The 16,802-nt window shown below is 40.4% G+C and overlaps 1 protein-coding gene across 1 annotated transcript in view; it reads left to right on the top strand.

Moving 5' to 3' along the window:
* UNC5D (unc-5 netrin receptor D) overlaps positions 1-16,802 on the top strand; it is a 236,217-nt gene that overhangs the window by 122,811 nt on the left and 96,604 nt on the right. Inside the window, exons 5-7 of the mRNA XM_077760653.1 lie at positions 6,960-7,140; positions 7,967-8,134; positions 9,851-10,015. Coding sequence (XP_077616779.1) covers positions 6,960-7,140; positions 7,967-8,134; positions 9,851-10,015 — 514 coding nt within the window. The remainder of the gene's footprint in view (positions 1-6,959; positions 7,141-7,966; positions 8,135-9,850; positions 10,016-16,802) is intronic.

Below are 16,802 nucleotides of genomic sequence, written 5' to 3'. Positions count from 1 at the left end.
AAATGAGCATGAGCTCATCCCTTCGTGAAAATGAAGAACAGCCCCTTGTCTTTAATATGCAAGCAATGTGCATGGATGCCTTGTACCCAGGGCCACTCCGTAATTTATGTTTCCTCCTTGGCTCCCAGGAACATTTGCGTTTGTAACTTCTGGTGTAGCGAATGCTTTTTCTATCTTATTTATTAAACTATTCTACATTTAGGAGCACTTAGCTCATCAAAAATGTTTTAGAATTTCTCTAAGTGACAAAAGCATAAATCCAAAAGCAATTTGTCATTTTTATAAGCCCAGAAAACACCAAACTGATTTCCTCATAAAGATCCTGCCATCAGTTTAATGGATAAACTATTAGTTTACAGATAAAAAATGGGCCCACAGTTCGAAGTCTACTAATGCACTCCTTCTTTATAGACATAATTGGATTGAGGGACCTCAGTCATGACACCATAAACACTGAGTACACCACAACCTGTATGCAACTATGATCCCTCATTCATCCTATGTCAGTGTTTTTCAAACTATGATCTGGGGAGACCCAGCAGCAGACCATTGTAAACATCCATTGTACATGTGGGTGGGTGTGTAGGGGGTAGATTGTATGGGGGCTTCAACTTATATGGTGATACAGGTGGTACACTGAACATCTATCTCTACAGGGCATGATTGTCATAGGGAAGGATATGAATGATCTCTCCTGGAGTTCGGCAAACAGTGACCCTGGGAATGGCCATGTTAAAGCAGCTTAGGGTCTGGGGCGCCTGGGTGGCTCAGTCAGTTAAGCATCTGACTTTGGCTTGGGTCATAATCTCATAGTCTGTGGGTTCGAGCCCAGAGTTGGGCTCTGTGCTGACAGCTCAGAGCCTAGAATCTGCTTCACATTCTGTGTCTCCTTCTCTCTCTGCTCCTCCCCTGCTCACTCTCTGTCTCTCTCTCAAAATAAAATAAAGACATAAAAAGAAAACATTTAAAGCAGCTTAGGGTCCCTCTCATCTGTGGCTCTACCCTTATTTCATCAGTTATAAGAAATCTCTTTATTTTTCATCTTGTGCTTTCAGATGAACATTAAACTGAGGAAATATTCCATGGTTAAATATAAATTTGAAAACCACTGTGCCACGTGGTAATTAAATGAGATTTTTTTTAAGCTAAAGTGATTTTTTTTTCAGATCACTACATAGCTTTTTGTTGAATGTACCACAATTAACCACTTGGAAGAAAAGAACTGTTACCTCTAGTGTTCTCCTAAAAGCCCTGTAAACACACTACATTTTCTCCCAATTATTTTTAAGTGTATGTATGTTTGTTTTAAAGTTTATGGTAACACCAAGCATATAATTTTGTGTTCTGATTCTTTCATTTATTAGGAGATTTATCTGTGTTTTCACTAGTTGAAATCATGACTTTTCATGTCTATATAACATTAAGTCATGTTTTTGAATCATGATTAATTTCAACAAAATTCCATTTGTTGTGTGGCTTTGGCATACATTTTTCTTTTTTCTTCTTCCCTCCCTTCCCTCCCTCCCTTCCTTTCTCCACCAAAAACAATTTATGGTGTTTAAAATCCTCATTTGTACAGAGAGGGAGGGAGACAGACCATAAGAGACTTAAATACAGAGAACAGACTGAGGGTAGATGGGAGTGGTGCAGGGTAAGGAAGGTGGAAGATGGGTGATGGGCAGTGAAGAGGGCACTTGTTGGGATGAGCAGTGGGTGTTGTATGTAAGTGATGAACTATGGGAATCTACCCCCAAAACCAAGAGTACACTGTACACATTGTATGTTAGCCAATTTGACAATAAATTACCTTAAGAATAAAAAAATAAAATTTTCAATAATGAGAAAAAAGAAATAAATCCTCATCTGTAGGCCCAATACTTTTTTAGTGAATTCCTGGGATCATAATTACAAGAACATAAGGCATTACTATCTTTAAGTTTATCAGATGGAGGGATGCCTTGGTGGCTCAGTTGGCTAAGCATCCAACTCTTGCTTTCACCTCAAGTCATGATTTCGAGGCTTCATGAATTTGAGCCCTGTTTAGGGCTTGGTGCTGACAACAGGGAGCCTGCTTGGGATTCTCTCTCTCCCTCTCTCTCCACCCCTGCCCCACTCATATTATCTCTGTCAAAATCGTTCAGTAAATAAACTTAAAAAAAATGATTATCAGAGGGAGATAAATATTAGAAAGAAGATTGAAATGGACAGGGCAAGCAGTGGAGGCGGGGGAGGGGGGTGCTATAATAAAAAGGACTGTTAGTCAAGACCTACGGAAGTAACTTTGATCTGAGACCTGAATGGAAAGTGAGATTGTGCCATGCGGGTCCCTGTGGGAAAGACCTTCCAGGCAAAGGAATCAGCAGGTGTGAAGGCCCTGAGCTGGGAACTTGCTTTGAGCTTTCTAAGACATGAAGGATTTCAGTAGGGCTAGAGTAGAGTGAGCAGGGGTTACGTGGGGAATCTGAGGTGGAGAACTGAGTGGGGGGACAAACTGAGAAGGACTTTGTTAGCCTTGGTAAGGATTTGTGATTTTGTTCTAAGTGGGATTCAAGACCATTGAAAGATTTCGACCCAGAGAGTAACATGATCTTATCCTTTGGTAGAGAATCAACTGTGGAGGAAGAATTGAAGCAGCAGACAGCCCAGGTAGAAGCTATTGCTAACATCTTAGAAAGTGGATAATGGTAGACAGCAGTAGCAGAAAGATCCCAAGCTTTGCAGGTTCAGCAACGACCAAACCAGAAAAATAAAAACTGCGTGTATGTGTGTGTCTATGTATGTGTGTATAATTTTAATCTTTGGCATTTTGATAGGAAAACCTTCATTGCATTGGCTAACTTTATTAGTGGTATAGGATATTTATTCAATTTCTAATTGCCTTATATTTTTTCCTTTATCTTTATGCTGTATTACCAAGGATGGAATATTATCATCGATGTAAGAGAGCTTGAGCTATTGAGATTAAGATTCCTTGGATCATATTTTATCCCTTCTACCAGACTTTCAGCAAATATTTTCCTAGCCTGTTGGCTATTTAATTTTGTGTATGGTTTATTTTTATATAAGTTTTCAATTTGAAGTCAAACCTCTACTTTGTGATGGTGGTTTAATTTACTCTGAGCTGAAATTCCTTCAGGAAGGCTTTCTTTGATGGGGTGTTTGGGTGGATTAGGCAGTTATGCATCCAGCTTTGGCTTAGGTCATGATTTCAGGGTTGGTGAGTTTGAGCCTTGCATTGGGCTCTATGCTGACAGCTTAGAGCCTGGAGCCTGCTTTGGATTCTGTGTCTCCCTCTCTTTCTGCCCCTCCCCCACTTGTGCTCTGTCTCTCCCTCTCAAAGATAAACATTTTTTTTTTTTTTTTTAAAGAAGGCTTTCTTTTATTTCCAGGTGCTGGGACTCCTTTGGTTTTGATCTCCAGAGCCCTTTCTGGCTGTTTACTCTCTAGAAATAATTTGCTTATGGGTCACATTTGCCCGACATACTGGCCAGCTGTTTGTGGGGAACTCTGGTAAATGAAGACATGGGTGGGAACATGAGGAAACAGCTTTCTAGGTGCCACAAATAGCAAGAGTAAGGCAGTTAGCAATCAGAAAATCAGGTAGTTTACACTCAAAACTTCTGTACTAGGATAGTAGAGTGGAACAGAAGCTCCCAGAACTACTTTAAGCAAACCAGATTGTTCCTTCCAGTGTCATAGCATGATGGTGATTTTAAAGGTCCATTCCGCTTGACCTTACAGTAAGAGTTTCATCCTAGATGTTGGTGACAGTGTTACTCCTGGCTCTTAATTTCTGTTGGCGATGTAGATTGACTTCTTTATTTCCATCTCACCCATTAACTGTAAGATCCATGTAAGAAGAGGCTATGCGGGTTCTGTTCATCTCACTTTACTGAACTCTCGAGGCCACCTCTGATATTCAGTGTGTGTCTGAATATTCATCAGGTAAATAAGTGAATGACTGTGAAATATGCAATATCCATGGGGAATGGAGGGCATTTTGTCACAGACTTGTGGTCAGGTGTGTTTTAAAATCCATTCCACTGTCCTGCTTTGTTAGAGCAGTGCTTTTGGGCTCTTGGTCATTATTTGCACCTACCTGTACAGGCTGGAACATGGCAGCACCCTCCAGAAGCTCCTGAGGGTGGTAGACTTGCTTCTTTACTTCATGGATGGCCAAGTACCACATTCCTTTTTCATCCCCTCTTGATAGTAAAAGCTGTTCTTGAGACTTCTTTTGGCTGTTTTGTGCCATTTGATTTTCTAAAACCCTCTTTGAGGGTTGCTTTTGTTTGTGTGTGTGTGTGTGTGTGTGTGTGTTTTAATTTTTAATGTTTTTTATTTATTTCTGCGAAAGAGAGAGACAGCATGAGCAGGGGTGGGTCAGAGAGAGAGGGAGACACAGAATCTGAAACAGGCTCCAGGCTCTGAGCTGGCTGTCAGCACAGAGCCTGACACAGAGCTCGGACCCATGAACCATGAGATCATGACCTGAGCCAAAGGTGGACGCTTAACCGACTGAGCCACCCAGGCGCCCCTGAGGGTTGCTTTTGGATGATGATGATTTTGGGCACTCTAAACTCTCATTAATGGAGCAGTACTGAAGGTAAATTTGATTATAAAGAATGATATGTCTTTTTTTTATTTTTAATGTTTGTTTATTTTTGAGAAAGAGAGAGACACACAGCATAAATGGGGGAAAGGCAGAGAGAGAAGGAGACACAGAATCTGAAGTGGGCTCCAGGCTCCGAGCTGTCAGCCCAGAGCCCAATGCGAAGCTCAAACTCAGGAACCACTAGGTCATGACCTGAGCAGAACTCGGATGCTTAACTGACTGAGCCACCCAAGCGCCCCATAATAGGTTTTCTTATAAATAAATTCCTTTTTATTAGAGACCTACAACAAATTGTTGTATGACTGTTGCCCCTTGTTTACCGGTAAATTAGAATTCTTTAGATTTAAACAGAAATGAGGCTTCAATTTTTTTAATGTTTATTTTTGAGAGAGAGAGATTGACAGCATGCACACATGAGCAGGGGTGGGGCAGAGAGAGAGGAGACAGAGGATCTGAAACAGGCTCTGCTGACATGAAAGAGCCTGATGTGGGGCTCACGAACCGTGAGATCATGACCTGAGCCAAAGTCAGACATTCAACCAACTGAGCCACCCAGGTGCCCAGGAATGAGGTATCTTATCCTAAAACCACCTTTCAATTATCTTCACCAGTGGTGGGCAGAGTATGATGCAATGGCCCCCAGTGCACATGCTTCTTTCTGTGTGATGTCTCTTGGGTGTAGTCACCGCTATTGCTTTCTCGGTTAAATTATGGCTTTGATGTGTCTGTTAAATGTCTATACATATGACATATGCTGGTAACTAGAGCTAAATGTTTGTTGTCAAATGAGATACATTTAGTGCTACTGAGATGGCACTAGAAAGTGGTGATGATGTTCAGATGTGAAAGCAGAGGACAGAATGAGGAAGGAAGGCAGTTTGTTCTGGGGTGAAACTGGCCTGCCTGATAAAATAGGGGCACTAAATGTGGAGCACCCCAGCTGGGGGAGGATGAGGATCTATGGGGCAATAGGTTCCATCTCTGTCTTCTCTCAATGCTCAAGGAAGGAAAAGGGTAGGATGACTGCCCCAATTAAACATCTCTGCAGAAAAAGCAAGTCCTTATGAATGCGGATTTGACCTGATAGGATCAGCCCGCCTATCTTTCTCCATAAAATTTTTCCTAGTCACCATTACTTTCCAATTATTTGACCCAGAAATAGTTCTCCTCCTACCTCTACCATGAGCTTCACAGACAAATAACCTGTCAACCATGCTTACCATAACACTTCTATTAATTTCACTATTAGCCACAAGTCTAGCCTATGAATGAACCCAAAAAGGAATAGAATGGACTGAATATGATCATTAGTTTAAGTCAAAACAGATAGTGTTGACTCATTGGATTATGGTTAATACTATAATTATCAAATGTCTGTGGTGCATATCATTATCTTCCTGGCCTTCGTCATATCCTTTATAGGACTGCTAGTATACTGATCCCACCTAATGTCATTGCTTCTATGCCTAGAAGGCATGATATTATCTCTATTTATCTTAATAACCATAGTAAACTTAAATAATCGCCTTATACTAGCCAGTATAACACCAGGGGTAAGATAAAAGTGGAACTAGAAAGAGGAAAACAGATTCTCCAGGATGATCTAGAGAAAATAAATCAGATGGAAGTGGCCTGTGCCCAGAGGGTGTTAGAAAACTACTCCCCCAGAAGAGAGGTTGGGCCTTAAATGTGCTGAGCATCTAACCCAATGTCTGTTGCATCATTGAAGGAGTAACACAATTGATCACCAAAGAAATGTATCTCCAAAACTAGAGAACACTGAGATTTGGATTTAATTGCCTGTGGTTGCCTCAATCTGTATTACATTGGCCTTTTATACATTATCACACCTTCCCTAAATTTTGTTCAAATGCAAACATTGACATGAAACCTTGTCTGACAACATAATATCCTCTCAGCACAAAGTACAAGTTCTGCATAGATGTGTTGATTTTGTGAGCTGCAGACCTGTTATAGACACATAGTCATTACCATCAGAGTTTGCAATACAATGAAATATAATGAAATGACCTAATTGTAGACACCTCTTTTCTCTCTTCCACCACGTTTCTTAAAAATGGGTCAAAGTCAGTAGGTATTTATGTTCTTTCCCTGCCTCCAGTTTATTAACTTGAGTGTTCGTTTCCTGAATATACCAAATTTGCTAAATAAAAGGGATGGGATATGAAATAAAGGGGAAAAAGTCACTGTTGTTGCTCCAAAGTTTAGGAACATCTATCTCCCTCCCACACACCAAAACTACTCACCTTCCAATTCCAGAAAAGAGGTTTGTTGTTTTGTTTTATAAGTGAAAGGTGAAGTGAACATTCCTTTCTTCTTATAGGTGGAATGGTTGAAAAATGAGGAGCCCATTGACTCCGAGCAAGATGAAAACATTGATACTAGGGCTGACCACAACCTCATCATCAGACAGGCACGCCTCTCCGACTCCGGCAATTACACCTGCATGGCCGCCAACATCGTGGCCAAGAGGAGGAGCCTGTCAGCCACGGTGGTGGTGTATGGTAAGACCAGCCCAAAGGCCAGGAATGCATAGGGAGGGTAGAAAGCAGAGTAGAGGGATTTCACTGTTTAGAAGCAGAAAGGACTTCAGGGGTCATCCACTGCTGTTCTCTCTCCTGCCTCTCCCATTTGGTAGATGAGAACACATCCCTATCGCTATTACTGTTTGCTCTTACCTCCAGTATGGGACATCCATGAGACAGTGACATTTCCAATCCCTCTCTTTTAAAAAATAACCCCAAAAGTTTATTTTCTCCCATTGTGTTTATATTTTTAAAAAATTGAAGTGGGCCCCTTCTGTCTCCCATCCCTCCCAAACCCGGCATCTACCCCAGTCTCTCTTGGCAGTGTCTCTCCTGGCATAGGAAATCCACCAAAAACAAACATTACTCTTTGCTGAATGTCTCAGGTATTGTATTAAAAAAGCTTCCCAGCTATTTAAGTAAAGGCATTCCCCTCCATAATAGAAAAGCCCTGGGATTTAGTGTTGAAGCATTTTCAGTATTAGAAATTCAAATGCTGATATTCTCTGCCTGTACTCTAAATTTTCAAGTGCTTGAGAGATACATTGACGAATTCATCCTGTTTTTCCTAATTCCCCACAAAGAACATTCTGTGTCCCTCTTGTGTCAGATGAGCAGACTAAGAGACAGAGATGAGGGAAGCCCCACTGCTGCCTCATGATGGAGGGGCCAGTGTGGGTCTGAAGGTTCTCTTGGTCCCTGGATGCCAAACTCACAACACCATGGCACAGTGTCTAGCAGATAGTAGGCAATCAGTAAAAACGTCTCTCCTTTTTTTTCTCCCCTCCCCATTTTTCTCTCTCAGTGAATGGAGGCTGGTCTTCCTGGACAGAGTGGTCAGCCTGCAATGTTCGCTGTGGTAGAGGATGGCAGAAACGTTCCCGGACCTGCACCAACCCAGCTCCTCTCAATGGTGGGGCCTTTTGTGAGGGAATGTCAGTGCAGAAAATAACGTGCACTTCTCTTTGTCCCGGTGAGATATGTGTAGATTCCCTTTCCCCTTCTCATGCACCAACATGATTAAGCTGGTGTGAAGCATGGGGTATAACCTTCCTTCCCCAAGTTATCCTCTCCCACGTTCTCAGAATGCAGCCTTTGTCCAAAGTGCTAATGTGGAACATGGGTGAAATGCCTTCATTGGGGGCATATATATGTATATATTTTTAATGCTTACATGATCCTGGACACTCACCATCAGTAAGCCATCATGCTCTAACGTATCTCTATACTAGCCATGTTTGGTTGGGCTCAGCCATCCCCGTCTCTCTCTCCCTGGGTCCCCCCATTTGGTGGCACAGTAACTATTAGTGATTGAGTTGTCTGGGAACACAAAATAGGTAGCAGAAATTTGACCCTCTATCATCAGTTACCAATCAACTCACCTTATCAGCTTTGTATTTGTTTGTAGTAAAACCAGCAGACAGTGTACAGTATCACAAAGTTGCTATTTTACATTTGGCCTATGTTTGCCTTTCTTTCTGAATAGAGACTTCCTTTACCAAATATGGCTTTTATAAGTCCTTTTGTAAACCTCTTCTTGGCTCTAACCCAATTTATACAATGAGGAGTAGATGAGATGGAAGATGACTTTCTTTATGGAAAGCATATCCTCCCATTGAGAAATAAATTGATTCTAGGCCTCACAAGCATTATAAAACATTAACTCCAAGGATGCTGGACTAGAGCCTCGGGTCTTTAAAATTTCAGATCTAGTTCCACTGAAAGCGAAGCTGAGGCTCTCACCAACAGCTTATTCCTGGAGTTCCATTCTAAACTCCTATTCGGTCAACATTTATTGAGTGCTTACTATGTGCCAGGTACTGTGCAAGATACTTTTATAAATATAATGTCATTTAACTCTGTGTTGTGAGTTTTCTTATCCCCCAATTGACAAAAATAGTAAAGTAAGACGAAGGGAGTACTCAGGAGCCAATAAGTGAAACATAATCAAGACAAATTCTCAGACACTTTGCTTTCAAGTTCAGTATTTTTTTTTTGTACCCTATTCTTGACTAATTGCTCTCGATTAAAAATTGCATGATCTTAACCCACATAAGCATGGTTGAACTATTCCTAGGAGGAAATGGGACAATTGCCTGAAACAGCTGCCATTATCTCTAGGGTCGATTTTTAGTGGAATTAAAATCAGTTTGTTCAGTTTCTACATACAGCAGCAATCCATGACCCATGAAATTCTATTTATGTAAGTCCTGGTATCTTGGGGCTTGACTGACCTGTTTTACTTTAATACTGTCAATATATATAGGTTTAACTTTTTATTGTTTAGGGCTTTTAGGGCTTAAAGATAGTTCATTCTGCTCTCTAGTTCTAAACTGTCAACTCACAAGGAAGTGGCGATTACCAGTGGTTACTGCACATACTTTATCCATCCATCTAACAGGCATCTGAGCAGGAAAGACTGGGAACAGAATGGGTAATGACATTATTAGCCAACCCAAGGGCACTGATGATATGAATGCTTGCCTAAATTCAGTAACTGGTCTCCTCCTGAAATAGCAAGATAATTTAGGAAGGAAATCATGGAGAGAAGATAAACAAGTTATTTTGTTTTATGTGGTGGTGGTGATTTCTTTAAAATACAGCTTTAAGAACAGCAGCAGCCCTGGGGTGAGTCTCCTGACTTGTGCGCAATTCATTCTAATGGGGCTTCCTTTTGTTTCCCTTGAAGTGGATGGGAGCTGGGAAGTGTGGAGCGAATGGTCAGTCTGCAGCCCAGAGTGTGAGCATTTGCGGATCCGGGAGTGCACGGCACCACCCCCGAGAAATGGGGGCAAATTCTGTGAAGGGCTCAGCCAGGAATCTGAAAACTGCACAGATGGTCTCTGCATTCTAGGTAACACCTTCTGCTTCACATCTTCAGTGTTTGTCCACAATATGAAAGGAAACATGGTGACCATTCATTTGCTTAAATATGTTAGCAGAAAGCAAAGTCATTTGCCAAGAGCAAAAAGGAAATGAGTGAAAAGAGTAGAAACGTAGACACATTTGTAGTAGAGATGGGGTCATTTTAAATATTTTCTCACTGGCACGTCCATAAGCATGTGTACTTATTAATCGAACCAGTAACGTTCTCAGAGAACTGATTTAAGAACCTGTTTAAAACTGTCTTTTAAATTAGCAATTCTTTTAGTACCCACCATTTTAAGTTTGATGAAATTCTGTTACTGATCACCATATGCTTTTATTTCTTCCAAGAGTTTCACACTACTTTAAAGAATTTATAATATATATATATATTATATATATTACACACATATATATATATAATGTTTTTAGAATATATTTTAATAGTCTCCAGTGACCATGGTTCTATGGCATAGGACATGTGTTGTGACTGTTACTTTACAAATGGAGGGGGGAAAAATGACAGTTGAAAAGATGGGTGGCTTTGCACCAAAATAGAATGTTGAGTTCAGAACTCCCAAGCCTTTGTTTGGTTCTAAGTGACAGTCTGCCTGGGTAAGAAAGTATGGGAAGATCCAGTCATCACATAGACAGGTTTTAATTTGGTGCTGTCCCTTACTAGCTTTGTGACTTGGACAAGTCACCTAACTGCTTAACTTCTCTATGGAAGTACCAAAAACTTGGTTACTGTCAAGACTAAATGAGAAAAGAATATACATGAATATTTCATGGCACACAGTAGGTGCTCAGTAAATATTAATCCCTTTTTCACTTGCCTGCTCAGATGAGCTAAGGTGTATTGGTTTTCCTGAGGTCCTTAAAAAATAAGAGATTCAGGACACATGTATTCTCTCGAACTAGGTAGCCATCTTGGAAAATAGCCAGCAAAAAATAATATAGCTCAGTACTTTGTCACCTTTTAGGGATATGTTGTGTTGCTTCTTATTTGGAAACATGACAAAATGAAGAGAATACCTAAGTTGGATTTATTTTTCTGCATCAGTGTGACTGGGTAGCCTTGAAAGCAAGCATATTCAAACATGCTAACTGTTGTATTTCCACAATAAATCTGGATGATTAAAATTAAAAGGATAATACATTGAAGTGACCACTTACTGATAGCCCATAGTGCCTTCATTTTCTCCATGCAAGTACTGAGGACCCTAAATGTGTCAGATATACCATAGAGACTGTTACAGAACATAACCTCGCCACCAGTTTCTCTGATGGCAGGGCCATGCTCTCTAATATTCTAGCCATCTGCCTTCCTCAGACTGCCTTCTCTCTTCTAAAATGTAAGAAACTTAACACAAACAATAGCATAAAATTTAAGGAAATGTGTTTTTGACCACCCTTGACTACCACATTTTTCTGAAATAAACCTTTCATGTTTGACTTTTTTTTTTTTTTTTAACATAGAGCCATATATTTTGATACAATCAGGACTGCAAATCTTGGCTGTGTTCTAGAGAACCATTGACAATATAACTATTTGGCTATTGGCTGAGTTTTAGGTGATCATAATAATAATCTCTATTCACTATTGATTGGACTTGTACCTAGGGAAAATCTGAGGCTATCAGGCTTCAACTGTAGTTGACTAAAACTTAGGTCTTAGAGGTACCGATTGAAGAAGATAGACAATGGTTAGCCCTTAAGGTAAGAAAGAATGATCAAATATGTGAATGTTATATGTTCACACCTGTATTGTGGTACAGAGGCATTTGTATTTGAATAAGAGTTCTGTTTCAGGTGTAAAGGAATTCCCAGCACTGAGAGTATGCTGGTCAGCCTAGACCTCAAGTCTAAAATTGTTTTAAGGTTTATATATACATAAGATACAGATATACACTTATATAGGAGATAAATATATATACTTATATATATAATATATATGTTAATTAACTATAAGGAAATGGCTCGTGTGATTACGAAAGCCAATAAGTCCAAAATCTTTAGAACCCAATGCCTCTGTTCAAAGACTGTTTAGCAAGAGAATTCTCTTACTCAGGGGAGGGTTATGCCTGAAACTGCTTGGATGAGACCCACCCATATCATGGAAGATACTCTGCTCTTCTCAGTCAGCTGATTTAAACATTGGCTTCAACTGAAAACACTCACAGACTGACTTTCAGCCAAATATTTGGGTACCTGATGACCTCGTCGAGTTGACACAGAGAATTAATCACCACAGATGCATATGTACTTGTGAAATTCCAAAGCTTAGCTCTTTTCTTAGAGTCAGCCATGGCCATGGTTCAGGCAGTCATTTTTAGCCATGTGTTAGTAAATTGAATTAACCTCTCTGTGAACCTTGGCCATGTATGGTTTTAGTCACACGTGTGTGGGTATTTGGTATCCATTTTTCTGTAGTGCAAATAAAATAGCTGGAGGACAAGGAGATTTGAAATATAAGTGGCACTGGAGCCAAAATCTCTGTTAAATCCCTCCACAAATTTGAGCCTTTCCTCTCTATTCATTCCTCTATTTCCTTTTCTACGGAAGCATGGTTTTTCTAGCATCCTTGGCCTCCATACTACTCACATTGAGATGTCTGTCAGATATGACCAGAGGCCCTTGATGGCAACAGTGACTCAGCTTTTTGAGGAAAAAAGAGTGAAGCCTATGAAATCATGGAGGTGAATGGGGTTGTCTTTACATCGGTGGGAAAGGGGTGTGTTTCTAAGAGCCCAACTGCAAAACATGTTCTGCCCTTTTAGACAAAGAGCGGCTACTGATATCAACAGAAATGAATTACATTTTGCTGTCTCTGCAGGAAGCAATGAACAGCACTCTGGTTAAATGGTGCCAACATCGCTGCACTTGTCACTGGTACTCTGCCAAAGTGCTCTTGCTAAAACTAGCTGTATCAGGACAATGCTCCAATGAAGGCTGGGTTTGATGAAAATAGCACTGGGCGACAGCTTTGTGGAAACAAGAGCTTTGTGAAGGATCTAGGTCATGTTATAATTTGGGAATTTCCATCCTTGTTTTTTTTTTCTTTTTATGCCAAACATGCCCCTGAAGCAATTCCCCAGTTCCTAACTTCTTTTGGAGGTTTAACAATGACATTGCTTGACTCTCAGATGACCTACAAGTCTTAGATTTTATTTAGCTTTGAACAGAATAGCTAGGTTTCCTTGGTTGACCCTGAAGGTTGCATTTCTCCTAGAGAGAAGGAGCGGCCAGCTTTGAATGATCACTTTACTACTTGGGTGTGATTGTCACTTGGCCAGTTGTGACTGGAGCACAGAATCTGAGTGTCATGCTATCACACACAGCCACACCTAAATGCTCTCCCCAAGAAAATAAATGCCCCTAGACTAGTGAGAATAAGATTAGGCAGTCTTTGCCAATAACAGTCCAAGGATCCAAATTACAACCTAAGCTAAACATCCAATGCTTTTATGCCAGAACTATTTATCTAACAGAAGGATAATTATGTGGTATGATTGTCAAGAAACTTCTCTAAGCATAAAGACCAGAGTCAGGTAGTTTTTTAACCACTGCCCTTTCTACTTGCTGTGAACCTAGTGGCTTCTATCCTCTGAGGATTGCAGCCAGAGGTCAATAACAGGTGCATGCCTCTTTGACAGGAACAGAAGGGTGAAATTGGTGGGGTGTTCAGCTTGAACCTGAGGAATAAGAGAAGCCCGCTCCCTCTCCCTTTATTCTAGAAGATATAAAACTAAGGGCTGTGATTTGAGAAGATTAAATCAGTCTGCTTCAGAGAGGATTAGTACCTAGATGTGCCATGAGACTGAATCCAGAGAAATGCCACAGAGGTCTGAAGGAGAGGAAATCTTTAAGGCTGAGCTAACTGAGAGCTAATCCATCCTTTTTGTCAAGATGTAAGATAGGTCAGTTCAACATCCACAGTTCAAAAACCAAAATATCAGTTGAATGCTGGTTTGTTTTCATTTCTGATGGGTATATCGAAGAGAGAAGTTTGAACAAACAGTTGGGAAACTAAATCAAGGGTAAAGACATCTGTACAATAGCAGGTTTAAATCAACATCCCCAGGCTACATCTAATAATCTAACCACATTGTCTATTGAATGATCTACTTAAATGACCTAAAGGAAACACCTGAAAAGGTGAGCCTGTAATCACATCAAAGTAAAGGTTGCCTTGGTAAGCATTTTCTCTTGGACCATTCTAAGCTTCATTGTTATCCATTACAGCCATTCCCTGGGTCCCATCCCTGCCTTTCCTACGGCGCCAAAGAAGAGAATTTTCATTCTGGGTTAGCTCAGTGCATCTAAAACAACCCTCTCTGCTAGCAGTTTACAGAATGCCTACTTTTGGTACATAGGGCTATAAAGGGCAGGTTTCCATTTACCAGAGCAAACCCCATCTTTTCCTTTCTTTGGGTAAAGGAGTCAGAAATACCTGCTTGACTCATTATTAAATGTTTTGTTGTGTAAGTTCATATTTCAGAGCCAGCTGTACTGCACAATTGCTTAATTACAGCATAAACTCTGCATAGCAACATGAAAATGGCACCCGCCGGATAGCTAGTGCAAAGCATTCTTAAGTTGTCACGCAGTTTACTCCTGCTTGCTAATTCTCCCAAGTAGTTTTAATATTAAAAACCCATTTCCATTCCATTTATAGTACATAGTATGTCCTCCTTTTACCACCAAAAGTTTTCCTAGAAATACCCAACAGCCGCCTTGCTGTATAACAATTGATTAATTCTGAGTTGCTTCATGGACGCTGCATAGCCGAAATGGATATAATATTGCAGACCCACAGGAGTAATAAGATTGTAGATTTGGACACATATGGTATCATTAGTAGCTCAGCAACAACCTCTCCCCCATGCCCCAATAAACATTTTCCCATTATGGGACCCAATCAGAAAGCCTGTGAATAACCAGCTTTAATGAGACAGAGTGGAGTGGCTCATGACTAAAGTTTCCATTGTGCTTAATTAAAAAAGAAAGCAGAGTTATCTCAATACTCATGTGTTTAAGTGAAAGCATTTTTTTTTTTTAATTCCACAAGGCTAAACCTGTCATTTTTGTGCCAGGCCCTGAGCATAATGGAGCATAAAGAGGAAAAAGAATAAGCCATATTCAACATGTTAGCGTAAAATCTCTCCCCTTTGTCATCAACCCACTATAGACTTCTCTACTTTTAGCCTTGTTAATAAAAAGCTAAAGACATCAGATCGTTTTTTGAACGTAATCCTCCTTCCAAGTAAGGACTGGCTTTCATCCACTGGTCTGTGATAGATGTGTATTTCATAAGTTATTGGAAACCTATGGCCCTCCTTATCAACCAGCTCTGAAACACTTAAGATGCCTTTTCCTATCCGGGAAAATCTTCTGTCACCACCTTCTCTTTACTTCTTCATAGACCTGTGTGCTCTACTTATGTTGTCATGACGGACCAACCTAGGGAAGAATTCCTTTCTCAGATCATTGAAATCGAGGCAATTATTGTGCCCGTCTCTCTCTTCTATCCACTGTTTCCTATTCCTATCCACTCCCCGCCCACATATTTCAATATGTCCTTTTACACTAGGCTTACATTCTTTTGGTGGAATTGGACAGAAAGTGCTAAGTCGTGCTTCAGAAACATGATCTCTGGAAGGCTGTTTATCTCAGGCATATCTTGTTAACTTTGTTCATTTTATGAGCAGAATTGAAATAAAACACCTCCACTGTAAATAGGAAGGGCTGTAGAATTAAATTTGGGCAGCTGGAGAGCAGGATACATTACCTCCTGATCGTATTACTTAGATTGGAAAAAACAAAAACCCAAGAAACGTAAACAGACAAATAAGAACAGATCCCCATGACAATGTGAACTGGAGAGAGCCCATTAGAAAGCTTTAAAACATTTCTTAAGGAAGTGAAACATCAGCCATAGAACCAGAGAGTTGGTGGGAACACACGTCTGTTACAAAAAAGAGAGAAATATTTTGTAGATGCCGTACCCAGAAAGCACAAGGAAGACATCAGTTGGAAGGTACAGAAGTTGAGGTCAAGGGCGGGGTTGGCTGGCTAGGATAAGCCTTACTAGATCTATCATTCACAGCAAAGACTAACTAGCTTTCTAAGGTCCTCTGTGATTCTGAGTTGAAACTGGTTATTCTCACTCTTTTTAAAAGATTATTTAATTTTAAGAGAGAGAGAGAGCCAGGAAGAGATAGAGACAGAGAGAGAATCCCAAGCAGACTCTGTACAGAGCCTGATGCAGGGCTCAAATTCATAAACAGTGAGATCATGACTTGAACCAAAACCAAGAGTCAGACACTTAACCAGCTGAGCTAACCAAGTGCTCCTGGTTATTCTCTTTTTGAAAGATTAGAAACAGACCTGAATCTAGAAATGAATGAGCTGAGCCCAGAGGATTCAAACATTCATCCCATAGATGAAGAATCAAAGCTCTGGGGTCAGATTGTTTGAGTTTGAATTGTATTTGCAGTCCTATGAGCAACTTTCTTAACTTCTCTAAGTCTACATTTATTCATCTATAAAAGTTCTAATAGTGCCTGTAGAAAGGGTTCTTTTTGAAGAGGAAGTGAATTAATCCATGCAAGGCATTTAGCATCTATAGTAAGTACTCCATTTCTGCAAATAATTATCGTGTGTGTGTGTGTGTGTGTGTGTGTGTGTGTGTGTGTGTGTGTGTGAGAGAGAGAGAGAGAGATAGAGCGAGCGCATGTGTATGTTCTAGTAAAGGGATTCCTGTGGCAGAAAAA

This window comes from Crocuta crocuta, unplaced genomic scaffold, assembly GCF_008692635.1.
Source record: "Crocuta crocuta isolate KB4526 unplaced genomic scaffold, BGI_CrCroc_1.0 scaffold546, whole genome shotgun sequence".
In the NCBI taxonomy this organism is placed as follows: domain Eukaryota; kingdom Metazoa; phylum Chordata; class Mammalia; order Carnivora; family Hyaenidae; genus Crocuta; species Crocuta crocuta.
Note: the sequence above shows the minus strand (reverse complement) of the source record. Positions and strands in the feature narration are given on the sequence as shown.